General features: G+C 46.5%; 2 protein-coding genes and 1 long non-coding RNA gene across 9 annotated transcripts in view; 2 read left to right on the top strand and 1 right to left on the bottom strand.

The window, feature by feature from the left end:
* Positions 1-2,618, bottom strand: part of LOC117592794 (NACHT, LRR and PYD domains-containing protein 12-like) — a 106,282-nt gene extending 103,664 nt beyond the window's left edge. The window contains exons 1-3 of the mRNA XM_034295461.1: positions 2,537-2,618; positions 2,156-2,384; positions 131-1,925 (exon numbers count right to left, since the gene is read on the bottom strand). Of these exons, the coding sequence (XP_034151352.1) occupies positions 131-1,925; positions 2,156-2,366 (2,006 nt within the window). The 5' untranslated portion in view covers positions 2,367-2,384; positions 2,537-2,618. The remainder of the gene's footprint in view (positions 1-130; positions 1,926-2,155; positions 2,385-2,536) is intronic.
* The window catches only part of LOC114840365 (NACHT, LRR and PYD domains-containing protein 12-like), a 360,864-nt gene that overhangs the window by 63,667 nt on the left and 269,989 nt on the right, over positions 1-27,208 (top strand). The gene's annotated exons all lie outside the window — the stretch shown is intronic.
* On the top strand, positions 23,657-24,342 carry LOC117595314. 2 transcript variants are annotated; one of them, XR_004576521.1, is made up of 3 exons: positions 23,657-23,769; positions 24,028-24,150; positions 24,243-24,342. It is a non-coding gene; the product is annotated as an uncharacterized LOC117595314 (long non-coding RNA). The 2 variants fall into 2 exon arrangements; XR_004576520.1 differs by having other exon boundaries at positions 23,657-23,791.

Genomic DNA, 27,208 nt, shown 5'->3' with positions numbered 1-27,208 from the left:
GAATGTATTGTGATCCCAGCGACGCCTCCTATTTAGAAAATCATCAGTGCTGTCATGTCAGTAAATATACTGTAGATGTAAGAAGAAGGTTTGGGTTGGGGGGGGGGGTAATTTGCATGACTGTACTTACAGAGCCGTTCTGCAGATTTTGACCACTGGCAACAACCCCAGAAGACCTTTCTCTGATGTGAAGTATTTCTTCAGGTCAAATACATCAATCTCCTCTTCTGAAGTCAGTAACACAAAGACCAGAGCTGACCACTGTGCAGGTGACAGTTCTTCTCTGGAGAGACGTCCTGAACTCAGGTATCTTTGGATCTCCTCCACTAGAGAACGGTCATTCAGTTCATTCAGACAGTGGAACAGATTGATGCACCTCTCTGAAGAGGGATTCTCCCTGATCTTCTCCTTGATGTACTTGATGGTTTCTCCATGGCTCTGTGAGATGCTTCTGGTCTTTGTCAGTAGACCTCGTAAATGCTTCTGATTTGACTCCAGTGAGAGACCCAGAAGGAAGCGGAGGAAAAGGTCCAGGTGTCCAGTCTTACTCTGGAAGGCTTTATCCACAGCAGTCTTGAAAAATTTGACTTCAGGCTCGTAACTCAACTGGACTGAAACATTTCCATCAGTTGACTGTTGTTCATCCATTAGATTCTTATTATTGTTGTTGAATGAGAGAAACACATAGACAGCAGCTAGAAACTCCTGAATACTCAGATGGACAAAGCAGAACACCTTGTCCTGGTTCAACCCACATTCCTCTTTAAAGATCTGTGTACAGACTCCTGAGTACACTAATGCTTCATTGATATCAATGCCACACTCTTTCAGGTCTTCTTCATAGAAAATCAGATTGCCTTTCTGTAGCTTTTGAAAAGCCAGTTTTCCCAGGGTCAGAATGCTCTCTTTATTCCAGTGTGTATCTGTCTCTTTTTTCCCATCATACTTTACATTCCTGTGTGTGGACTGAAACACAAGGAAGTGTGAGTACATGTCTGTTAGGGTTTTGGGCAGCTCTCCTTTATCATCTGTAGTCAAAATGTGCTCAAGGATTGTAGCAACGATCCAACAGAAGACTGGTATGTGACACATGATGCGGAGGCTCCTTGATGTCTTCATGTGTGAGATGATTCTGCTGGCCAGGTCCTCATCACTGAATCTCTTCCTGAAGTACTCCTCTTTCTGTGTGTCATTGAACCCTCTCACCTCTGTCACCAGGTCAACACACCCTGAAGGGATCTGATTGGCTGCTGCAGGTCTGGTAGTTATCCAGAGGAGAGCAGAGGGAAGCAGATTTCCCTTGATGAGGTTTGTCAGCAGCACATCCACTGAGGTTGACTCTGTCACATCACAACAGCTCTTGTTGTTCTGGAAGTCAAGGGGCAGTCGGCACTCATCCAGACCATCAAAGATGAACACAACTTTGTATTTGTTGAAGTTCGTGATTCTTGCTTTATTGGTTTCAATAAAAAAATGATTGATGAGTTGAATCAAACTGAGTTCATCCCCTTTCATTAAATTCAACTCCCTAAAAGGGAGGGGAAATAAAAATTGGCCATCCTGATTGGCTTTTCCTTCTGCCCAGTCCAGAATGAACTTTTGCACAGATACAGTTTTTCCAATTCCAGCAACACCCTTTGTCAGCACAGTTCTGATAGGTTTGTCCTGTCCAGGTATGGGTTTGAAGATGTCATTACATTCGATTGCTGTCTCTGGTCTTGCTTGTTTCCTGGTTGTTGTCTCAATCTGTCTCACCTCATGTTCATTATTGACTCCTCCACTTCCACCCTCTGTGATGTAGAGCTCTGTGTAGATCTTATTGAGAAGTGTTGGGTTCCCTTGTTTAGCGATCCCCTCAAATAAGCACTGACACTTCTTCTTCAGGTTAGATTTGAGATCATGTTGGCAAATCACAGCAAGCTCATCTGAAATAAATAACCCAGATGATATCAATGACGTCTCTATAAATGCTTACAGTATTGTATCAAATAACAGAGAATGTGAACTTTCTTTGAAATGACAATATTGTAATACATCTGTCTCTTCACTTTGTTCTATGTGAAGTTCTTCAACACAGAAGAGGTTGTTATACGTTGTCTCAAGGTCACTATAATATCATTTGGAACATTCAACAGTAAAGTCAGACAACTCTTACTTTTCTCCAGTGTGTCAGCAAGATCCTTCTGGTTCATGTTCCTCAGGACATGCAGTGTGATCTTCAGAACCCCCTCTTTGGCACTGCTCTCCTGCTTCTCATCTTCAGGGTCCACACCTTCCTCATCCTCCCTCTGACTCTTAAATCCTTCTGGGAGATCTGAACTCAGCATGATCTTAAACCTCTTTAACTCTTTCTTCACAAACATCATTATATTCTGTTCAAGTAACTGAAAGTGAAACAGTGAAATAGAAAGAGCTGAAATTAGACTGAATTAAAGTTAATTTAATATCAGAACAATATTAACAAATGCATGAAAGATTGACAGGTTAACTTCACTTGAGGTTTACAGAAACAAATGAACATAATAGGACCACATACACTGAATATAGAGGACAGGTCTGTTTGATGACTCTGGACAGATTGACCACTGAGAATCTCAGACTCTGATCTTTCCTGTTGGTCTCTGTGGACAAAACATGATATTACATCTACACTTCCAGAGTTTGTACAGACTCACACAGATTTCAAATACAAAATAAATAAATGCTATTATTCATAATCCAACATTGACTATTGTAGCTTTGTAATAGAAACATGTGGGCTTTTAAATCCTGTTAACTCACAATTAAAAGACATATGTCAAAGAATTTAACTGGCTCGCTGGTGGGGTTTTTTCCAATATAATTTGTAAGTCTCTTTCATTTGACAAGGCCACAATACAATTCTAAATTGGAAGTTACTAAAACCCATTTGTAAAAAATGGCAATGGAATTGTTTTAAAAGTATTATTTCTAACTAAAACAGATGACATGTATATTGGTGCCTCGTGTGTTTGATACGATAGCCGACGTTAGCTTCAATGCTAACATATTTACAATTTAATAAAACCATAAAAAGGCAATCACAAAATAACAATTATATCGTACATACATTCTCCTTAGCTTGGTGTTTCATAACGCATGTTTTATGAATTCCTCACCTTCTATATAACGTTTTAAATAATGTTTATCTGGTTCCTCAGTCTTTGTTTGGTTGTCTTGCTCTCTGTCAACTAACTGACTACTAGACAAGCTGGTGACTAGAGGGCTGCATTGGGATTGGGTCCCGTAGGACCCAACGCAATCCTTGCGGGAGCGTGCGGTTTGAACTTTGCTGCGGGTGGGAATGGGCGGCAAAAAAAAAACACTGCAGGATCGGAAGTTGTGATCGGTTGCATAGTGACATGATGGAGATGTCAATAAATGATGTGGAAAAGAACCTCAAACAAGGTATTTAAAGCACAAAACCCAAGCAAGGCAAGTCTGACATTTGGAGAAGTTTCTCAATTGTTTGTGATAAAGATGGAAAGGAACTGAACTTTGTTCATTGTGACAAATGTGCAAAAATACTAATCTACAATGGGCACAAATCCGGCACGTCTGGGTTGAAGCGACACACCTGCTCTGTTCTACCTGGTCAAAGTAAGCTGGTTTTCAAGGATAAACAACATCTCCCTACACACATTAAACAAGAAACTACAGAGAAATGTGTGGAATTGTGCTGTCTAGACATAAGGCCATATGACTTTGTCGCCGGGAAAGGCTTTGTTGATTTATCGCAACACTTAGTTGACCTCGCCGCTAAATATGGCAGATTTGATGTAAAATATGTTTGACCTCATCCAACCACTGTATCCAGACATGTCGAGGGGTGAGCCCAAGTACTGCAGGCGTCAGTGGCAGCAGAGATAAAGCCTATCATTGAAACATATGGAAGTGCCATCACAACAGATATATGGACGGAGGATTACCATAAAACTTCATTCATATCCGGCACCATCCATTATACAAACAACAACTTCGACCTCGTTTCCAGGGTGTTTGTCACGGTCGTGGGATGAAGAGGACACAGGCGCAGAGTAGAGGTAGGTAAGGTAATCCATGTTTAATACAAAATAAAGAAAGAAGGACTCCAACAAAACAAAAGGCAGCAACCAGTGACGTGGGTATTCCTTACACAGGATAAACAAAACCAAATGAACCACGCCTTGGGGCCTAAAAACTAAACTTAAATAGGGTCCCCAATTGGAGGCAATAACTAACACATGCCTCCAATTGGGGAAACCAAAAAAAAGGAGTAGAGGTGGCTAAAGGCCACCTCCCGACCGCAAGACCGGGACGACCACACCCGGACCGGCGGAGGCTCAGTGCCCGGAGCCGCCGGCACAGGCCGGGGAGGCGGAGCCGCAGGGACAGGCCGGGGAGGCAGAGGGTCAGGAGACGGGAGAGCCGGCGGAGGGACAGGAGCCGGCAGGAGAGCCGGCGGCGGGTCGACAGCCGGCGGAGGAGCAGGAGCCGGGGGAGCCGGCAGAGGGTCGACAGCCGGCGGAGGAGCAGGAGCCGGGGGAGCCGGTGGAGGAATAGGAGACTGGGAAACCGGCGGAGGGTCAGGAGCCGGCGGAAGAGCCGGCGGAGGAGCAGGAGACGGGGGAGCCGGCGGGGGAATAGGAGCCGGCGGAGGAGCAGGAGCCGGCAGGAGAGCCGGCGGCGGGTCGACAGCCGGCGGAGGAGCAGGAGCCGGGGGAGCCGGCGGAGGGACAGGAGCCGGCAGGATAGCCGGCGGCGGGTCGACAGCCGGCGGAGGAGCAGGAGCCGGGGGAGCCGGCGGAGGGTCGACAGCCGGCGGAGGAGCAGGAGCCAGGGGAGCCGGTGGAGGAATAGGAGACTGGGAAACCGGCGGAGGAGCAGGAGCCGGGGGAGGCGGCGGAGGGTCCGGAGCCGGCGGAAGAGCCGGCGGAGGAGCAGGAGATGGGGAAACCAGCGGAGGGTCAGGAGCCGGCGGAGGAGCAGGAGCCGGGGGAGCCGGTGGAGGAATAGGAGACTGGGAAACCGGCTGAGGGTCAGGAGCCGGCGGAGGAGTAGGAGCCGGCGGAGGAGCAGGAGACGGGGGAGCCGGCGGGGGAATAGGAGCCGGTGGAGGAGCAGGAGCCGGGGGAGCCGGCGGAGGGTCCGGAGCCGGCGGAAGAGCCGGTGGAGGAGTAGGAGCCGGGGGAGCCGGCGGAGGTATAGGAGACGGGGGAGCCGGCGGAGGGTCAGGAGCCTGCGGAAGGGCCGGCGGTGGGTCCGGAGCCGGCGGAAGAGCCGGCGGAGGAGTAGGAGCCAGCGGAGGAACAGGAGCCGGTGGAGGGTCCGGAGCCGGCGGGAGAGCCGGCGGAGGAGTAGGAGCCGGGGGAGCCGGCGGAGGAACAGGAGACAGGGGAGCCGGCGGAGGAATAGGAGACGGGGGAGCCGGCAGAGGAATAGGAGACGGGGGAGCCGGCGGAGGAATAGGAGCCCCGGGCGGCGGCGGCCAGTCATCCGCTGGCTCGGGCGGCGGCGGCCAGTCATCCGCGGGCCCGGGCGGCGGCGGCCAGTCACCGCGGGCCCGGGCGGCGGCGGCCAGTCATCCGCGGGCCCGGGCGGCGGCGGCCAGTCATCCGCGGGTCCGGGCGCCGGCGGACAGTCATCCGCGGGCCCGGGCGGCGGCGAAAACAGGGCAGCGGGAGGAGCTGGCGGCTGAGGCCACTGGGCAGCGGGTGGAGCTGGCGGCTGAGGCCACTGGGCAGCAGGAGGATCTGACGGCTGAGGCCACTGGGCAGCGGGTGGAGCTGGCGGCTGAGGCCACTGGGCAGCGGGTGGAGCTGGCGGCTGAGGCCACTGGGCAGCGGGTGGAGCTGGCGGCTGAGGCCACTGGGCAGCGGGTGGAGCTGGCGGCTGAGGCCACTGGGCAGCGGGTGGAGCTGGCGGCTGAGGCGCTGGGGCGGCTGGGGCGCTGGCTGCGGCTCCCGGGCAGCGGGGGGCGCTGGCGGCGCTGGCTGCGGCTCCCAGGCAGCGGGGGGCGCTGGCTGCGGCTCCCAAGCAGCGGGGGGTGCTGGCGGCGCTGGCTGCGGCTCCCAGGCAGCGGGGGGCGCTGGTGGCGCTGGCTGCAGCGCTGGCGGCGGCTCCCAAGCCGCAGGGGGTGCTGGCGGCGCTGGCTGCGGCTTCCGGGCAGCGGGGGGCGCAGGCTGCGGCTTCCGGGCAGCGGGGGGCGCTGGCTGCGTCTCCTGGGCAGCGGGGGGCGCTGGCGGCGCTGGCTGCGGCTCCCGGGCAGCGGGGGGCGCTGGCGGCGCTGGCTGCGGCTCCCGGGCAGCGGGGGGCGCTGGCTGTGAGAACCGGTACGGCGGGTCCCGATAGCCCCACCAGTCCTCACATCTCCCTACATCAGGGAAAGCCCTCATAGGCCCCACCGGTGTTGTTGCCCGACGCCTAGGAGCTGGCACCGGGCAGGGCTGGGGCACCTGGACTACCCCACACGTGAGCACGGGTGGCACGGCCGCGTCCTTCCACTCCGCCTGCCCCCACAGCACCCCGCCAAGAAATTCTTGGGGCGGACACACGGAGGTTTGCTTACGTCGCCTCCGTCGACGTCTCCTCCGGGGTGGATGCTGTGGAGGCCCGGTGTGCCGCAGAGGACAGTAGGGGTTCTCCTCCTCCTCGGTGTCGCTGTCCGGCCAACCGAGGAGTTCCCCTACCGTCCATTTCTGCTGTGTCTCTTGGTGGTGGTTCATTCTGTCACGGTCGTGGGATGAAGAGGACACAGGCGCAGAGTAGAGGTAGGTAAGGTAATCCATGTTTAATACAAAATAAAGAAAGAAGGACTCCAACAAAACAAAAGGCAGCAACCAGTGACGTGGGTATTCCTTACACAGGATAAACAAAACCAAATGAACCACGCCTTGGGGCCTACAAACTAAACTTAAATAGGGTCCCCAATTGGAGGCAATAACTAACACCTGCCTCCAATTGGGGAAACCAAAACAAAGGAGTAGAGGTGGCTAAAGGCCACCTCCTGTCCTGTTCTGGCTATGCCCCGAGCCCAGCGCAGAGATGGCTAGGGGCACAGCCAGGACGTGACAGTGTTATTCGCGGCTCCCTTTGAGAGTGGTGTATCAAAAACAGGAGAGAATATCAGGAGCCTGCTGTTCCAGAAACTCTGTGAATTTGGAATAGATGCGTCACTTCTATCTGGCCGTGTTGTGTTTGTCACTGACCGTGGAGCCACCAGGCTGAACTGCAACGCGCACATCCTGAACGTCACCCTATCAAGTGCATTTTCACCAGACGTGTCGGCTGAAAGTACTGAGCTGTCTGAACTGTTGACCAGTGCAAAAAAACTGGTGAAATATTTCATTCAGGTCTGCAAAACAGCTTGAAGAAATCCCTCAAGCAATCCATCGAGACAAGATGGAATTCAAATTATGAAATGCTGGATTCCATACTGCAACAGCATGAGGAGATCTCCACCATACTGCTTAGAAATAACCAGTATGAAAGAATTGCGCAGATCTATGCAAATACTTTAAAAACAGTAGTTGTGTTCCTTAAGTTATTCAAGGAAGCTACTAATGACTTGGAGTCTGACAACTCCACTCCACTGCCGTGGTCCGGGAAACTCATTGAACACTGCCAAGCAGCAATGCTGGAGCCCTTGCTCTCTGGAGTGGCCAATGTGTGTGTCTTGCGTCTGGAAGAACTGATGGGCACCAGTGACACATCTGCATTACCTCTCCACATGATGTACAGGATTGCAACTCTCTCCTAAAATGTGAATGCTACGGGTGCTGCCCCCAGATTAAAAAGACGAAGTGTTAAAGGTAGGCTAACAAACACAGAAAACGCAATACCATTACCATAGAATAAGTGAAATGCAGTCAAAAAAATAGAAACGGAGATAATGAATAAATAAAAAATATAAATGAATAACAGAATGAGCCTATCCAAAGGCGCAAAGGAAATTATTCAGAAGATGCAGTTTCACCTGAGCCCAGCCACAGCAGAGGATGAGCCACCACCAGCCAAAAAACAAAGCACCACAGACCGATTCGCAGACTGGGAAGACGATCCGTCCTCCTTTGCTTCAGTGCCAAAGCCGATCGATGATGAAATGGCTGAATATCTCAGCTCCCGGCTCTCTGATAACTCAGACAGCGTGCTTCAATGGTGGAAGTTCAACAAAGAGCGCTTCCCAGCGCTATCAAAGCTGGCACGTTTTATTTTTAGTATCCCCGCATCCAGTGCGCCTTCAGAGCGGGCCTTTAGTGTCTGTGGGCGCACCTTAGAAGAGAGACTCACGGGATTGGGACCGCAGTCGATAAGCAACATTCTCTTCCTCCACAGCAACATTGCAAAGTGATTCATTTCTTAAATTAATTCGTTTTATGTTGTTTATTTTATGTTACTTATTAGTGTTGTTTTTTTTAGTACAGCCTCTCGTTGCCATTTGTTAATTAGGTCAAGAGGCGTGATGATGCCAGACAATGTTGTGTTGAGCAGGCTGCCTAAGTTTGAATGTTTTATTTTTATTTGTATTTTTTCAAACAGAATACCTGCGACATCTGGCTTTGGCTAATAATTGTAAAAACTGCAGTTTTTCATGTAGCCTAGTTTATCATATTGATCTATATTTTTTATTTTTTTTGCAAAGCAGTTATTTTTGATAAAGCGGAAGATGATGGATGGATGGAAATTATAGAGCCTAATGTATTATATAATAATAAACGTTCTGTGTTCAGGCAAACTGCTTTTCTGCACATTTACACCAGGACCATTGCTATTATTGAATCTCTTTAATAACAGCAATACAAATACGTGTTTTTTTCCTGCAGGACGGGAGAAGACACAAACTCAATGCATCTCTATTATTGTGCGGGAATAAATTCTCAGAGTTTAGCAGGTGCGGGAGGGATTGGACATACATATTGCAGGTGCGGGCGGGATTGGACATACATATTGCAGGTGCGGGAGGGATTGGACATACATATTGCAGGTGTGGGAGGGATTGGACATACATATTGCAGGTGTGGGAGGGATTGGACATACATATTGCAGGTGCGGGAGGGATTGGACATACATATTGCAGGTGTGTGAGGGATTGGACATACATATTGCAGGTGCGGGAGGGATTGGACATACATATTGCAGGTGCGGGCGGGATTGGACATACATATTGCGGGAGCGGGCGGGATTGGACATACATATTGCAGGTGTGGGAGGGATTGGACATACATATTGCAGGTGCGGGCGGGATTGGACATACATATTGCAGGTGTGGGAGGGATTGGACATACATATTGCGGGAGCGGGCGGGATTGGACATACATATTGCAGGTGCGGGAGGGATTGGACATACATATTGCAGGTGCGGGAGGGATTGGACATACATATTGCAGGTGCGGGCGGGATTGGACATACATATTGCGGGAGCGGGCGGGATTGGACATACATATTGCGGGAGCGGGCGGGAGTGTAACACATATGTTGCGGGTGCCAGCGGTAAAGCTCAGAAATTCGGCGTGAGCGGGCGGGAGTGGGATAAAGAAAACAGTCCCGCGCAGGGCTCTACTGGTGAGAACAACAGTAGAGCGAGAGCGGGTTAATCAACTACTAGAGTAAGTGTCTCCCTCTGTTGGCCGATAAAAGACCAACACCTCTTGCAAATTACAAAGAATATACAGCACTTCATGTTCTCCCACATTACTGGTTGACAACACAGGGAACCCAAAACGGGCTTGGGACATATAAATGAAGATAACAAATGCCCATAATGTTGAATACGTATCAATAACACAAACCAAACTATTTTAATTTTTTTGGGTTTATTACTATAATGCATTATATTCCCATTGTACCAGCTTCATTTCATGCATTTGAATAAATACAGTGACATACGTTTTGTAATTAATCTTAATTAATAATTTCCATGGTATAATGTATAATGCAGGTTAACCATTTTCATGATCTATATCTATACAATGGTGTAAATGATGTAATAGCATGGTGTTATTATCGGTGGGACCATCATATTTTAAGTCCAACAGCATGACACATAATTCAGACTCATCCATGTTATAAGGGGAAATACTTTAGTAGGACCAAATGTTTTCCATATTTATAAGGGTAGACTTTCTTAGTAAAAGTTTTATAAAACAGGAAAAGTCATTAGGGATAATAAAAACAACAATGAGAGACGTAAAAACGTAAAAAAAATCTTTCCAGTGTTTATATTATGATGTTTTTAATGTCATCTTCATACATGTTTTTGTTAAATGTATTTACATTATTAAGATGTAGTTTACCTGTAACATATTTTTCGTTAAATGTTGAACCCAGGAAGATTAGCTGTTGTTGTGGCAATCAGATAATGGAAACAAAATTAACAAATAAGACACAATGTTGAAAATCACTGACACATGAGTTTGTATTACCTTTGATCAGTAGAGAAGTCTCCCTCTCTGAACTCTATAGGTTGATTCATAGACCAGTCACTCTTCATGGACACACAGCTGGGTATTGGACAGGTTGGTCTCTTTATTTGGTCCCTGAAAATGATACAGTTAAATACAGAACAGCAGAGTGTTTTTGTTCATAGTGGACTTTATAAGTAGTGATTGTTGTATTTGGACACAGTGAGTCTGTGTCTCTTTCTGGACCCTATAATTAATAATGAAGGAGGACCCAGAGTGTTTTGAATATGGTGGACTTAGGATTGATTGGTGTGTTTGAACCAACTCAGAATCTTTGACTCTTAACTGTTTTGTGAAAATGTTACAATAAGATCATATTGATTTTGTAATTGAGTTTATAATTATTATTTAAAAATATGGACATCAATAAGTATTACACACATGAAAAGTGTAAGTTAACATTGATAAATATTATACTGATATAATACACATTTTGAAAGTGCAGTTTAACAACTGACTGATTACACTAAAACACCCATTGCATCAATATTAAAGACAAACCATTATTTCAAACATTAATAAACAGATACACCAGTACCTAGACATAGCTGTTAGGTCCTCGCAACTCCCTGGCACCAGCCTCCCGCGCCCTCTGCCCGGTACCACTGCGCCCTCACGGCAGCTCTCATTCAAGGTCACAATCACTGGAATACTAACACCTGCGTCTCAGTGTCTCCCTTTGCCTAGCGACCGAGCGAACTACTGTTGTCCCTACTGGTTGTTATTCTCTCCCCTTGCCCTGTTCCTGTCTGTCTCCGTGTGTAGCCTGCCTTCTGAGCTGCCTGCCTGCCCAGTGGACTATTCTGCCAAGCCTGCCCGTACCGTCGCCTTCTCGAACTGTCAACCGGATACCGAACTCCTGCCTGTCCATCTCGTTGTGATTCTTGCCTCAGCCCTCTTGTGCCGTAAAAATAAATCAGACGGTTGCGATCCGCAATTGGAACCTCATCCCTTGGTCCGAGTGTTCATTAAAATAGCAAAACATATAGTATGTTTTATGAATTCCGCACCTTCTGTATAACGATTTAAATTATGTTTATCTGGTTCCTCAGCCATTGTTTAGTTGTCTTGCTCAAAAGCCCATAATAATGAATATGTATCTAGAACACAAACCAAACTATTTTGACTTTTGTGGGTTTACTAATAAAATTCATTATACTCCCATTTTACCAGCTTCATTTAATGCATCTTAGGGAAAATATTCAGTCACTTTTCTACTCTGACCTCAGATGTGGAAACCCATTCACAAACCAAATGAATATAATTTTACCTCTTAGCTGTGGTGTCATGTTCCCCAAAAATACTTATTTTAGAGGCAGAGGCGCCCTCCTCCCTCTCCCCAGAGAGACTCATTTTAGAGGCAGTTCCCTCTTCTCTCTCTATCTGATTAGACCTGTAAGCACATAATGGAGAGAAACACACACTTCCTGGATTAAGAATCAAAGACTAGAAGACACAATGTCTGGATCAGATACAAACTGAAGAATAACAAGCATTACTATAATCAAAGAAATACCACTAAATAACAAACACAGAACTAAATTATGCTTTAACTTTAACTTAAGTTTTACTGACAACAAATCAACACATTTGAGAACGTGGACTGACTAACTACATTGAAGTTACAACAACTTACCTTAACACTGATAATGACTTACTCCAAATGATCACTCTCTCTGGTTTGTTCTTTGATGAATCATTATGAAACAATTTGTCTTCTCTTTTTCAGTTCAAATATTGAAAAATATATATTACACTTCTACGTCAAATCAAAATGGATCCTGTGCAGGAACTTTACTTTCAGTTTCAGCTGTGCTAACTGACCTGCCTCCAAACATGTATTACATAAGTCAACAGTAGGAGGAGCTAACAGACATTTGAAGTCAATACAGTATCTGTTTTAGTAACCTTGGTTTGGTCATGTTTGTGACATGTAAATTACATTCAGTGTAATGGAGATAAAACAGAAACAGTATTGTTGGTGCTGTACATTATAAGTTGTTACTTATTGGCCACATCAAGTATATAAAAATGTATAGTGAATATAAATGTAGGCTGACTTGCTATGCTGAGCAGGATTTAAACATTGATAATGACCTACTTAGGAGACACTCTCTCTGTTTAGCTCTGTTATCATTAAAAACGACTTCCTTCACTTTCTTTGTAGATAAAAATGTCAGACGTTAGCTTAAATGCTAACATATATTTCTAATTTAATAAAACTATAAAATTGCACTCACAAAATAACAATTATATAATCTCCTTAGCTTGGTTTTTCATATCGTATGTTTTATGTATTCTTCACCTTCTATGTAAAGTTTTAAATAATGTTTATCTGGTTCCTCAGCTTTTGTTTAGTTGTCTTGCTCTCTGTCAACTAATTGACTACTAGACAGGCTGGTGAGAACAACAGTAGAGCGAGAGCGGGTTAATCAACTACTAGAGTAAGTTTTGTGTGTGTGCATATGCTGTAAATACTTGACTAAACACAGACCACCAAAGACATTGGATTGATGTGACAGTTGACCGTCCAACAACAGAAACTTAGTAAACCCCCTCCTGTTAACTGATCTACTAACCATGAAGAAAGAGAACCATGTAGCACACCAGGTGAACATGAACAGATATGTTACGAACACCTCCCGGGGGAGGGAACACAACACTCTGCCGCTCATCAACTCCCTGTGAAGTGGCCAAAACGTGGGGTAGTGTGTGCTAAAAATGAGGTCGGACAACCAGGCTTGTAGGCTTAACCCAATGTCTTAGGGATTTAATGAATGTATGAATGAAAGAAAATGACACAATTGATAACATAAAAACCAAGGAAAGAGGGCAGCAGGTAGCAGGGTTAGGAGTAGGGCAATGCCAGCGGTCTGTCCAATCAAAGTAAACCAATACAAAAAGACCCTGAACTTCCCTACACCTCTAAACCTGCCTGTTCCCCCACTCAGACTGGGACGGTGCTTGTAGTGTATAGAAGTTCAGGTTTATTCCTTCACGCCCAAACACAAATGCATGGGCTAAACACTTTTACCAAGGACAAAACCAATTAACATTTTAGAAAACAAATTAACAAGACGCAAAACACTTTTACCAGTCCCGAAACAAATTTACAAATGACAGATTCTTCACGGAAAGGGAATGTACCACATACCGGAAGTGACAAGGTGAAAGCGGGTGATAGCTGATAGGTGTTGTTGGTGAGCGCGGTCAATTCGTGTTGTCAATGTCTTATATGGCTTGAATGAAGTTTGTGGTGACCGAACATGGACTCCGGCCGAGGAATGTTTTGCCCGTTTACTGGCAAACACATGAACAGCTTAACGCGGTTCTGCTTTGCGTGTGGTCGGTGTATGGAGTTTTTAGTACAATCTTCGAGTGAAGAGAGATGATGTGATGAATTTCCTCCGGGAGATTAATCCTCGAGGGTGTGAGAGCAGAGCACGCACAAGGTTTACAAGAAGAACCTATCACTCAATGGGACCTAACTATATGTGGCACGCAGATGGTTATGACAAACTTAAGCCATTCGGTTTGGCCATTTCAGGATGCATAGATGAATTTTCACTTAAATTATTGTGGCTTGAATGTGGACCAACAAATAACAACCCAACAGTGATTGCTCACTATTTCATGTGTGCGAAACCTCGGTGTCATCCCCATGAGACTGAGGACTGATTGCGGCACTGAGAATGGCATAATGGCTGCAATTCAATGTACCCTACGCCACCATCACAGTGACTACTACTCTGGAGCGTCCAGCCACATGTAAAATTTTAAAACAGATCCTTCCAGTCAGGAAAAGCAGTTGTTCCTGAAAAAAAAAAAATGTAAGACCAAAAGATGCACAGACCATAAATGTCATTACAACTAAACTTTGATTTTATTATTCAAACATGTATATACTTGAAAGTATAACTGAACATTTTATCCATTTCTATAGGTCTCAGTTCTGGATGGAGTTATTTGCAGACCTTAGAGATGCTGGATACTTCAACGGGAGCCATGAGCATCAGTGCCTATTGAGGTATTGCTTCGGTGACGTTCTTCAGAAGGACCTGGATGAGTGTGTGAAACTGTGGAACAGTCACAGGATTCGCCCTTCCAGAACAGCAGCATGTCCAGGAGGAGTGCCCCATGAACTCTACTACTTACCACACAGGTGATACATTGGTGATAAACAGATCAAAGTATTAATAACATTTTAACTTAAAAATAAAATAAATTATGTATTCTATGGCTCCATTCTATTTGGCTCCAGAGACTGTGGATTTCAAATTGAACAGGCTGAACTGGATGACCTTCCTGAGGCTAGCCTGTCAATGACTCCTTGTGGGGACCCAAACATGCAGGAGTACCTGGACTCTGCCATGGAACACAATCAGTTACAGAAGCCTGAGAACTGGGAGTCTGCATCAAACTAAAATAAATGGATCATCTATGAAATGATCAAAAAGGGAGTTTTTTTCTTTAGTGGTGAAATATTGCTGCCTGTCTGAACACAATTCAGTGTATAAGTGTATAAAATTTTATATAAATATTAAATTGTTTCTAAGTGTGAAGTAAATTAATCAAATAGTAACAAGGATTTATTACATTTTGTAGTATAGAAAACAAAAGTTATTGTATCTTTATCTAAAACAGCGATTCACAAAGTGAACATGAACACTATATTCATAATATAGAACATTATATATAACATAACTGATATATATAAACATATACATACACACAGTATACATGTTATACTGTAACATAGAAACAACTTAAACAACTGCACTTTAAAGTGCATCTTTAACAACTTTTCAGAATTAGTTCACCTCAAAATGAAAATGTCCTAATAATTTACTCACCCCAATGCCATCAAAACATTTATTTTTAGAAAATGACTGATCGTGTCGCTAGATAAGACCCTCTTCTTCAGCTGGGGTAGTGCACAGCCCGTCGAAGCTCTTCAAAGACCTTTGGAACTGCATTGATTGTGACTGCAAAACGTTGGAGTTCATTGAAGTCCACTATTCGAAGAAACATCCAGACATGTTTTCCACAAAAAACTTAATTTCTCTTCCACTGAGGAAAGAAAGACATGGATATCTTGGATGGCATTGGCGATAGTAAATTATTAGGACATTTTCATTCTGAGGTGAACTAATCCTTTAACTCTAGGGGTCATCCATCATATAGCTTAGAAACAGCTAAATCTTGGACTATTTTGAATTCCAAAGTCCATTTGTGACTTAAACAAAGTGTACGAGTCTTGAAGTGGTCATCTCAAGGAGTTTGAACATGTATTTGATATTGGGAATGCAGAGGCACAGGAATTCTATTTGTGGCAGTGGTTCCAAGCCAGATGGGGGAAGTGAAGACAGCACAGTAGCAAACATCAAAACATCTTCCACAGACACAGCAGCCTGGCTTTCTGCAAAGAAAAACAATTCAGATACATCATTGCCATGTGTTTAACTAGTTATAAAAAATAAATAAATGAACTAACAAACCTTCACAATCAAGGAGATAGTCTGCCCAGTAGGCCATGGTTTGACTTTCTTTAAGTCTTCGACTCCCCGAAGGACTGAGGTCAGGTTTGAAGAGACACTCAAGTTCAAAAGCAGTGACTCGGCTTTCAGAGTGGCACAGGACAGGGGCCAGCAATGTAGGGTGTTGCTGTAGTGCAGTCAAAAACTCCAGGGTTGAAAGACCGTCTCTGAATCTACAGAGTGAACACAAACATTCACTGCTGTGTAGAGGTAATTGAATTTAAATGATCTACAGAAAACTATTAAATATTTTCTTCTGTACAATTACTAACCACCTTAACAAACATACATTTAGGGTGGAAAATTGTTGTTGAACATTGATTTAAGAAACCCTATTTTTGCATTGCACATTTAATGTTAATTGTTACAAACTAAGTATAACACAGAAACAAAAGACTGAAATGAAACAGACGGCTGGGTGGCTTGAGCGCTCATACGATGCCTTCAGAAAGTCTACACACCCCATGCACTTTTTCAAAACTATGTTGTGTTATATATTCAATTTAAAATAGTAATATTAATATTTTTCCTCAGTCTACACAATAAATCAAAATGACAAAGCAAAAACAGGTTTTTAAATATTGTAGCAAATTTAATAAAAATTAAAAACTGAAATATCACATTTCCACCAGTTATTGAACCATTTTCTCAGTCTGCAGCTTAAGCACCTTTGAAAGTAATTCCAGGCTGGATTCCTCGCCTATGAACATCACCACACTCTTTATATCCGGTTTTATATTATATAATATATTCAGGGACACTCACAAGAGATACTAAAACATCTCTCCATGTCATGATCTCTACGAGAACTGAGGCCAGAAATAGATTCAGATCACTTTAAGGGGTAACTGGACTGATCTTCCTCTATGGAAGAGTAAGTCAGGAGGAGAAACTTGAGATCTAATTTCAGTTTTTGCTTTGTCATTATGATGTATTGTGTGTATATTGATGAGGAAATTGATTAATATATATTTTAAATTGAATCTATAAGGTGTGAAGACTTAATAAAGGCACTGTAGTTTGACAGAGAATGAAGCAAAGTCACTTATCAGTTGAAATACACTAAGGGTCAAATTCTGTCACAGTGAAAAAATTGATAACAGATATAGATGCTTGCATAAACCAAATATGGGGACCATGAGGCATTTCAAACAAAAACTTCTTACATAAAAAAGTAGAAAATCTCATCTCACCTGTCAATTACAGATGAGTTGCGGTCAATAATATACCATTTGAGGTACTCTGACACGATTTCTTTCTTTTCATCCACAGTAGCCCCATGTCTCAGACAACCTGCTGTCTGTAACATTGTGCTGTGTCTCATCATACATTCTCGCAGAGCATCCAATGAAGCAGCATTCTCAATCTGAAAGACATGAAAATGGGCATAAACACCCCACTAAATAACTGTGTGCACTGTATCTCCTTGCCTATTTTTATTGACATAGTGTAGCATCTTACACTATCAAAAACTAATACATTGATGAAATAAATTCTTCACATTATATGGGAAGTAAACATTGTCTCAAAACACTGCAGGAACTATGTAAAATTCTGCCGTACCATACTTTCTTTATAGCCTTATGCTATTCTCACCTCTTGCAAAGTTATTAAATTATTTGTTGCTTTGAATGAAGGCTGGCCTGCAAGATAATGTACAAGATCTTCCGACAGGAAATGGGGTCCTGGACCTCCATGCACAACTGACACAGCAATCATCTTTCCTGCCAGGTAGTATTCATCCTCCCTAACAGCTGTGAATTAATTCATATAGCAAAATAAAACAAACAATGCATTACTGTATTTACTGTATAATGTGTATCACATATGTCATGTGATATATATCAATGAGCATTAACCAACCCTTAGTAGCCTATAGTACACATCTAACCAATATGCATACCATTTGCATTGTAGACCAAGAACCGATGTCCTTTTGATCCATCAACAATGGGCCGGTCTTTTAGGTGTTTCATTAGTAGAGTTAAAAACTCTCATCTTGGACCACCAGTGTCAATTCCCTCTTCCAGAACACCATCAGTAAATTTCACCAGCATGTCACAGGTTTCAGAATATGTTATTCTAGGTTATTCCAGATATACCAGAACTATTGTACAGTGAAAAAACTAGAGTGCTATAATCAAAAGCTGACATATTACATTGCTGTGTTTTGGAAATTCTTTACATTGACAGCAACCGGCTCTTCGTCCTCTTGCTCAACATTTGGTGAATACTGGTCTGTGTATTTACTGTTGGGAAATTACCATTTCCATGTTAAAACATCTTACAAACAAAAATGTCTTCCCCATGTAATCAGTTGATGAATTAAAATGATGTCAGTCTTTATCTTTTTTTTTTTTTTACTTACCTGTAGCAAGACGTTTTTTCTGGATTGGTTTCAGGTGGATCCAGATGCTCAGCATCAGATATTACTATCTGAAAAACAGATTAAAATATCTGAAACAACAACACTGAAAGCAAGAAATGTCATTCTGCCACAGTCTGCCTTATTACCTGTCCTGGCTGAAATGTTGATGATTGTCCTGGTGTATCTCTGAAACATGATAAAACATTAAAATGATTAGCTCCATGATAAAAGCTATAAGGTAGTTTTGTAGACATGATGTAGACATCTTAAAACCAGCAGGTGTCCTTCAGGCCTACAATAGTCAAATAATGTAAACATTATGTATACAGCCAAGTTTCATACTGGTTGATTACCACTTGAAAAAACACATTGTCTCTCATTACATTTATTTGACTCCCTGAAAAAGGCTAGATGCCGAAACATGTCGGAGTTCTTTTAGTTGGTTCTGGATGACCGTGGCACTTCAATAAAGGCCTTTAGTACCCATGTAGGATGGACAATGCTGTGGGACAATGGATGCCCCCCACTTCATTCTCACATGTTTTTTTTATTGGTTTGGTTAATTTGTGTTTATTCACCTGCAAGAGCAACTGTATTTCAGTAGGTTTATTCTGTGATGTTAAGTAAAGCTCACACAGGCAGCTGTGGGTCCTTTAGGTAGGGAGCGAGGGGGCACCCCAGTCAGTTACAGAAACAGCCGATAGCATGTAGCAACATTGAGCTTATGTGCAGCAATATAAATGTAAGCATAATGTGTATGTGAATAAGTAGTGAAATATCTGCTAGTAGTTATCAGTTTTGTGAGTTAAATGAAAAAAAGATCATCATCATCATCTTCTTCCGCTTATCCGGGGCCAGGTCGCGGGGGCAGCAGTCTAAGCAGGGATGCCCAGACTTCCCTCTCCCCAGACACTTCCTCCAGCTCTTCCGGGGGGACACCGAGGCGTTCCCAGGCCAGCCGGGAGACATAGTCCCTCCAGCGTGTCCTAGGTCTTCCCCGGGGTCTCCTCCCGGTGGGACGGGACCGGAACACCCTCCCAGGAAGGCGTTCCGGAGGCATCCGAAACAGATGCCCAAGCCACCTCAGCTGGCCCCTCTCGATGTGGAGGAGCAGCGGCTCTACTCTGAGCTCCTCCCAGGTGACCGAGCTTCTCACCCTATCTCTAAGGGATCGCCCAGCCACCCTGCGGAGAAAGCTCATTTCGGCCGCCTGTATCCGGGATCTTGTCCTTTCGGTCATGACACAAAGCTCATGACCATAGGTGAGAGTAGGAACGTAGATTGACCGGTAAATCGAGAGCTTCGCCTTGCGGTTCAGCTCTTTCTTCACCACGACAGACCGATACATCAACCGCATTACTGCAGAAGCTGCACCGATCCGTCTGTCAATCTCCCGTTCTTTCCTTCCCTCACTCGTGAACAGGACCCTAGATACTTAAACTCCTCCACTTGAGGCAGGCACTCTCCACCAACCTGAAGTGGGCAAGCCACCCTTTTCCAACTAAGGACCATGGCCTCGGATTTGGAGGTACTGATTTTCATCCCCACCGCTTCACACTCGGCTGCAAACCGTCCCAGTGCATGCTGAAGGTCCTGGCTTGAAGGGGCCAACACGACAACATCATCCGCAAAGGGCAGAGACGAAATTGTGTGGTCCCCAAACCTGACACCCTCCGGCCCCTGGCTGCGCCTAGAAATTCTGTCCATAAAAATTACGAACAGAACCGGTGACAAAGGGCAGCCCTGCCGGAGTCCAACATGCACAGGGAACAAGTCTGACTTACTGCCGGCAATGCGGACCAAGCTCCTGCTTCGGTCGTACAGGGACCTGACAGCCCTTAGCAAGGGACCCAGGACCCCATATTCCCGAAGCACCCTCCACAGGATGCCGCGAGGGACACAGTCGAACGCCTTCTCCAAATCCACAAAACACATGTGGATTGGTTGGGCAAACTCCCATGAACCCTCCATCACCCTGTAGAGGGTATAGAGCTGGTCCAGTGTTCCACGGCCTGGATGAAAACCACACTGTTCCTCCTGAATCCGAGGTTCTACTATCGGCCGTATTCTCCTCTCCAGAACCCTGGCATAGACTTTCCCGGGGAGGCTGAGAAGTGTGATCCCCCTATAGTTGGAACACACCCTCCGGTCCCCCTTCTTAAAAAGAGGGACCACCACCCCGGTCTGCCATCCCAGAGGCACTGTCCCCGACTGCCACGCGATGTTGCACAGGCGTGTCAGCCAATACAGCCCCACAACATCCAGAGACTTGAGGTACTCAGGGCGGATCTCATCCACCCCCGGTGCCTTGCCACCGAGGAGTTTCTTGACCACCTCAGTGACTTCAGCCCGGGTGATGGACGAGTCCACCTCTGAGCCCTCATCCTCTGCTTCCTCAATGGAAGAAGTGACAGCGGGATTGAGGAGATCCTCGAAGTATTCCTTCCACCGCCCGACGACATCCTCAGTTGAGGTCAACAGCTGCCCACCTCTACTGTAAACAGCGTTGGTAGGGCACTGTTTCCCTCTCCTGAGGCGCCGGATGGTTTGCCAGAATCTCTTCGAGGCCAGCCGATAGTCCTTCTCCATGGCCTCACCGAACTCCTCCCAGGCCCGAGTTTTTGCCTCCACAACCACCCGGGCTGCAGCCCGCTTGGCCTGTCGGTACCCGTCAGCTGCCTCAGGAGTCCCACAAGCCAACCAGGCCTGATAGGACTCCTTCTTCAGCTTGACGGCATCCCTTACTTCCGGTGTCCACCACCGGGTTCGGGGATTGCCGCCTCGACAGGCACCGGAGACCTTGCGGCCACAGCTCCGAGCGGCCGCTTCGACAATGGCGGTGGAGAACATGGTCCATTCGGACTCAATATCTCCAACCTCCCTCGGGATCCAGTCGAAGCTCTGCCGGAGGTGGGAGTTAAAGATCTCTCTGACAGGAGACTTGGCCAGACGTTCCCAGCAGACCCTTACAGTACGCTTGGGCCTGCCGAGTCTGTCCAGCTTCCTCCCCCGCCATCGGATCCAACTCACCACCAGGTGGTGATCAGTTGACAGCTCCGCCCCTCTCTTCACCCGAGTGTCCAAGACATACGGCCGCAGGTCAGATGAAACGACAACAAAGTCGATCATCGACCTGCGGCCTAGGGTGTCCTGGTGCCACGTGCACTGATGGACACCCTTATGCTTGAACATGGTGTTCGTTATGGACAAACTGTGACTAGCACAGAAGTCCAAGAACTGAACACCGCTCGGGTTCAGATCAGGGGGGCCGTTCCTCCCAATCACGCCCCTCCAGGTGTCACTGTCGTTGCCCACGTGGGCGTTAAAGTCCCCCAGTAGAACGATAGAGTCCCCAGTCGGAGCACTTTCCAGCACCCCTCCCAGAGACTCCAAGAAGGTCGGGTACTCTGCACTGCCGTTCGGCCCGTAGGCACAAACAACAGTGAGAGACCTATCCCCGACCCGTAGGCGCAGGGAAACGACCCTCTCGTTCACCGGGGTAAACTCCAACACATGGCGGCAGAGCTGGGGAGCTATAAGCAAACCCACACCAGCCCGCCGCCTCTCACCATGGGCAACTCCAGAGTGGTGAAGAGTCCATCCTCTCTCAAGGAGTGTGGTTCCAGAGCCCAAGCCGTGCGTAGAGGTGATCCCGACTACCTCTAGTCGGAACCTCTCAACCTCACGCACGATCTCAGGCTCCTTCCCCGCCAGCGAGGTGACGTTCCACGTCACTAGAGCTAGTTTCCGTGTCCAGGGATCGGGTTGTCTAGGCCCCGCATTCGACTGCCGCCCGATCCTCTCTGCACCGGCCCCTTATGGTCCCTCCTGTGGGTGGTGAGCCCACGGGAGGGCGGCCCCATGTCGCTCGTTCGGGCTGGGCCCGGCCGGGCCCCATGGGGAAAGGCCCGGCCACCAGGCGCTCGCGAACGAGCCCCAACCCCGGGCCTGGCTCCAGGGTGGGGCCCCGGCTGCGCCATGCCGGGCAACGTCACAGGACACAAATTATTTTTCATCATTAAGGGGTTTTTGAACCGCTCTTAGTCTGACCCGTCGCCTAGGACCTGTTTGCCTTGGGAGACCCTACCAGGGGCATATAGCCCCAGACAACATAGCTCCTAGGGTCACTCGGGTACTCAAACCCCTCCACCACGTTAAGGTGGCAGTTCAAGGAGTGGCAGGAAATTGCAATTTACCTGTTAGTGAAAGCACTGTAGCCCAATAAAATATGAATTATTATTATCATTTCCAGTCAAGAAGTAAAGAAATAATTTCAAACCATGCACGCCTGAAACTTCCTTTGTGTCCAAGTGTGCAACACCTACCTTTCATCTTCCAGTTTGTATTTGGGAGTACTTCGATTTTGTGGTTCAAAAACCTGAGAGGAAACAGATAAAATGATCAACAACTTTCAACAGCTTCCGTTATTTTTCCATTACCACATACCACATTACCACAATGCTGAATGGTTGTCTGTGTTACTGTATAAAAGTAACAGCAAAATAATCAAAACAAGCCCTTTTTCACTAAAATGTTGACCAGGACATTGATGTTATGCTTAAAATCCAATGTAAATCTAATAAATTATATGAAAACGAATAAATACAAACACATAAAAGTTTTAAAAAAGTGAAATTATTTTGCTATTTTACTAAAAAAGAAAATATTGTAATAACGTAGTCATGACAAGTGTAGATATTGAACAATTCCCCAGGATACATTTCCATCTATAAACAATATCAAAATATTTACATATAAATTAACAGAATGCAACAATATTGTTCGAAATGTAAGTTTTACCCTTCGACGTTCTTTCAGGAAAAAACTAAATCTTCGGGAAATCCGAGCCTCGATGATGGTGACGTCAAACATGTTTAAGTTGGTGCGTGTCAATGAAACAAATGTATTCATCATAATTATTAATGGGAGGAGATCGCGTCTTAACTGCACGCAAAAAAAGGACTTTAGCGTATAAATAGCACGAAATTTTGAAGTGTGAACCTGTGTTATATGTACGCAAAAGGAAGATGGGTTGATTTTTATATACTTGATGTGGCCAATTAGTAACAACTTATAATGTACAGCAACAACAATACCGCTTCTGTTTTATCTCCATTACACTGAAATTTACATGTCACAAACATGACCAAACCAAGGTTACTAAAACAGGTACCGTATTGACTTCTAATGTCTGTTAGCTCCTCCTACTGTTGACTTATGTAATACATGTTTGGAGGCAGGTCAGTTAGCACAGCTGAAACTGAAAGTAAAATTCCTGCACAGGATCCATTTTGATTTGACGTAGAAGAGTAATATACATTTTTCAATTTTTGAACTGAAAAGGGGAAAGACAAATTGTTTCATAATGATTCATCAAAGAACAAACCAGAGAGAGTGATCATTTGGAGTAAGTCATTATCAGTGTTAGAGTAAGTTGTTTTAACTTAATGTAACTAGTCAATCCATGTTCTCAAATGTGTTGATTTGTTTTCAGTAAAATCTATGTAAAAGTTAAAGCATAATGTAATTCCGTGTTTGTAATTTAGTGGTATTTGGTGATAGTAATACTTGTTATTCTTCAGTTTGTATTTGATCCAGACATTGTGACTTCTAGTCTTTGAGTCTTTATCCAGGAATTGTGTTTCTCTCCATTATGTGCTTACAGGTCTAATCAGATAGAGAGAGAAGAGGGAACTGCCTCTAAAATGAGTCTTACTGGGGAGAGGGAGGTTGAGGGCTCTGCCTCTAAAATCAGAATCTTTTGTGAAAATGACACCACAGCTAAGAGGTGAAATAATAATCATTTGGTTTGAGAATGGGTTTCCACATCTGAGGTCAGAGTAGAAAAGTGACAGAAAATTTCCCTCTGTTGTGTTGAAGGGTAAAACAGCAGAAGAGACCAGCCTCCCCTGTACCCAGTTGTGTGTCCATGAAGAGTGACCGGTCTATGGATCAACCTTTGACATTCAAAACAGGAGATTCAGGGTGAGAAAGAGAGAGAACCTGGGTTTTGATATGTTCTAGGTACTGTTGTATCTGTTTACTAATGTTTAAATCCAGGTTTGTTTTTATGCTATGGGTGTTTTAGTATAATCATTAAATTGTTAAACTAAATTTTCTAAATATGTATTACATATCAGTGCTGGGGATTTAGTATAATATTTATATTGTTAACTTATACTTTTCATATGTGTAATAATTATTTGTGTACATGTTTTTCAATAATAATTACATCCTCAATTACACAATGTGACGACTACGACCTCTGCTGGTTCGCCTCCCCCTGCAGCGGGCGGGCCCCGGCGGTCGACGTCACCGGCTTTCTGACACCACCGTCTCATCATACATTTCACCTGTGTCTCGTTTAGTGCACCTGTTCATCATCATCCTGTTTCCCCCGGTATATATGTTCCCTCTGCTCCCCCTGTCTTTGTGTGTGATTGTTCTCTGCCACTGTGTTTATGTATGCGTTTATGTAAGACGCTCATGCAGTTTATTTTGTTCTATTCTTATATAAAACCTTCATCCGCCACGCCTTCTCCGGTTCCTCCTTGCTTCCTCAACCTCAGCCGTGACAGAATCACACACCTTTCAAGAAGAACAGCAAGGATATGGAGCCCGAAGGAGCTACAGGCGAGGTCGGTGTTGCGGAGGCGGTCAAGGTGCATTCAACAATGCTGGCCAGCCTAGGCGCCGCGATGGACAATGTTCTGAAAGCGGTGCAGCGCCTAGAGCTGAGCCAGCAGCACCCCGCAACACCGGCCGTCTCTCCGCCGGCCCCAGCCTCGCCACCAGCCATGGGGCCGTTGCATCTCCCTTTGCCTAGGGATTACAACGGGGTGGCGGACCGCTGCCAGGGATTCCTATTGCAACTGGACATCGCGCTCCAGGCGATGCACCCTGCGCCGACCGAGGCACAGAAGATCACCTCGCTCGTCTCCTGCCTTTCCGGGAAAGCCCTGGAGTGGGCCACCGCCGTCTGGAACACCGAGCAGCCCACCCAGGGCAGCTACGCCGAGTTCACCCGCCGCTTCCGAGCCGTGTTTGACCACCCGCACGAAGGAAGAGAGGCGGGTGAACGGCTGTTCCACCTTCGGCAGGGGACGAGGTCGGCGCAGGAGTTCGCACTGGAGTTCCGGACCCTGGCAGCGGGATCGGGGTGGAACGAACGGGCTCTGATCGACCACTACCGCTGTAGCCTTCGCGAGGACGTCCGGAGGGAGCTAGCTTGTCGAGACGTGTCCCTCTCCCTCGACCAGCTGGTTGACATGTCCATCCGTCTCGACAACCTGCTGGCTGCCCGAGGACGTCCCGGAAGAGGCCCGTCCGTTCCACCCTATCAACCATACCAACCCGACACCGCCGTCCCCATGGAATTGGGAGCGGCTGCACTGCCGGGCAGACGTCGGGGAGGACAGGTGCGGAGTGCCTCCAGGGGGCAACGAGGCCGTCTTACTGCACCACACCGCACCTCCCTCCCTGAGTCAAGAGGCGACAGGCAGGGCACTTCCGCATCACCCCAGGTAGCACATGCACATTCGCCACTAACCTCTTCCCTCTCTATGTGCACTGTCCCTGTTAGGTTCCCCGGATTTTCGCTGCTTGCCCGGTGTAAGGCGCTGGTAGACTCAGGCGCAGCCGGGAATTTCATGGATAGGTCTTTTGCCCTACGGTCACACATACCCCTCCAGGCCCTCGACACCCCCCTGCCCGTGAGAGCTCTAGACAGCCGGCCACTAGGGTCAGGGCTGGTCACTAGTTGCACTGTTCCTCTCCTCCTTGTTACCGACAACCGACACAGTGAAACCATTTCATTTCACGTGATCGACTCACCCACGTTCCCCGTCGTTTTAGGTTTCCCCTGGTTGTCCCTACATGACCCTGTCATCTCTTGGTCTAGTCGACGTCTGTCGGGGTGGTCGCGGAAGTGTCAGGGTAGGTGTTTGGGTGTTTTTGATGGAGCCGCACTCCCGAAGGGTCACGTGTATCCACTGTCCCGCACCGAAACGGAGACTATGAACGCCTACGTTGCGGAAGCGTTGGAACAGGGATACATTAGGCCCTCCAAGTCACAGGTCTCCTCGAGTTTCTTTTTTGTGAAAAAGAAGGACGGTGGTTTGCGCCCGTGCATCGATTACCGGGCGCTGAACAAGATCACCATTCCGTTCCGCTACCCTCTCCCTTTGATCTCTGCGGAGGTGGAGAGGATGCACGGGGCCCGCTTTTTCACTAAATTAGACCTCAGGAGTGCCTATAACCTGGTGCGTATCCGGGAAGGAGACGAGTGGAAAACTGCTTTTAGTACCACGTCTGGCCATTACGAGTATTTAGTGATGCCGTACGGGTTGATGAATGCTCCTTCAGTCTTCCAGTCCTTCGTAAACGACGTATTCCGGGACTTGTTGTGCGAGGGAGTGGTAGTGTATATTGATGACATCTTGATATTCACTGCCACCCGCGCTAAACATGTCTCGTTAGTGCGCAGAGTGCTGGCTCGACTGCTGGAGCATGACCTGTACGTGAAAGCCGAGAAGTGTCTGTTTTTCCAGTCGTCTGTGTCCTTCCTGGGATATCACTTTTCCAGCGCAGGTGTGGCTATGGAGGAGCCTCACATTGATGCCGTGCGTAATTGGCCGACCCCGACCACGGTTAAGGACGTGCAACGTTTCTTAGGCTTCTCTAACTATTACAGGAGGTTTATCCGGGGCTTTAGCCAGGTCGCGGCTCCGATCACCTCCCTTCTGAAGGGGGGGGCGACCCGGTTGCGGTGGACCGTGGACGCGGAGCGGGCGTTTGTGGAACTGAAACACCGTTTCACCACCGCTCCGGTCCTGGCCCATCCCGAC

This window comes from Esox lucius, chromosome 11 (genome assembly GCF_011004845.1).
Source record: "Esox lucius isolate fEsoLuc1 chromosome 11, fEsoLuc1.pri, whole genome shotgun sequence".
Taxonomy (NCBI): Eukaryota; Metazoa; Chordata; class Actinopteri; order Esociformes; family Esocidae; genus Esox; species Esox lucius.
Note: the sequence above shows the minus strand (reverse complement) of the source record. Positions and strands in the feature narration are given on the sequence as shown.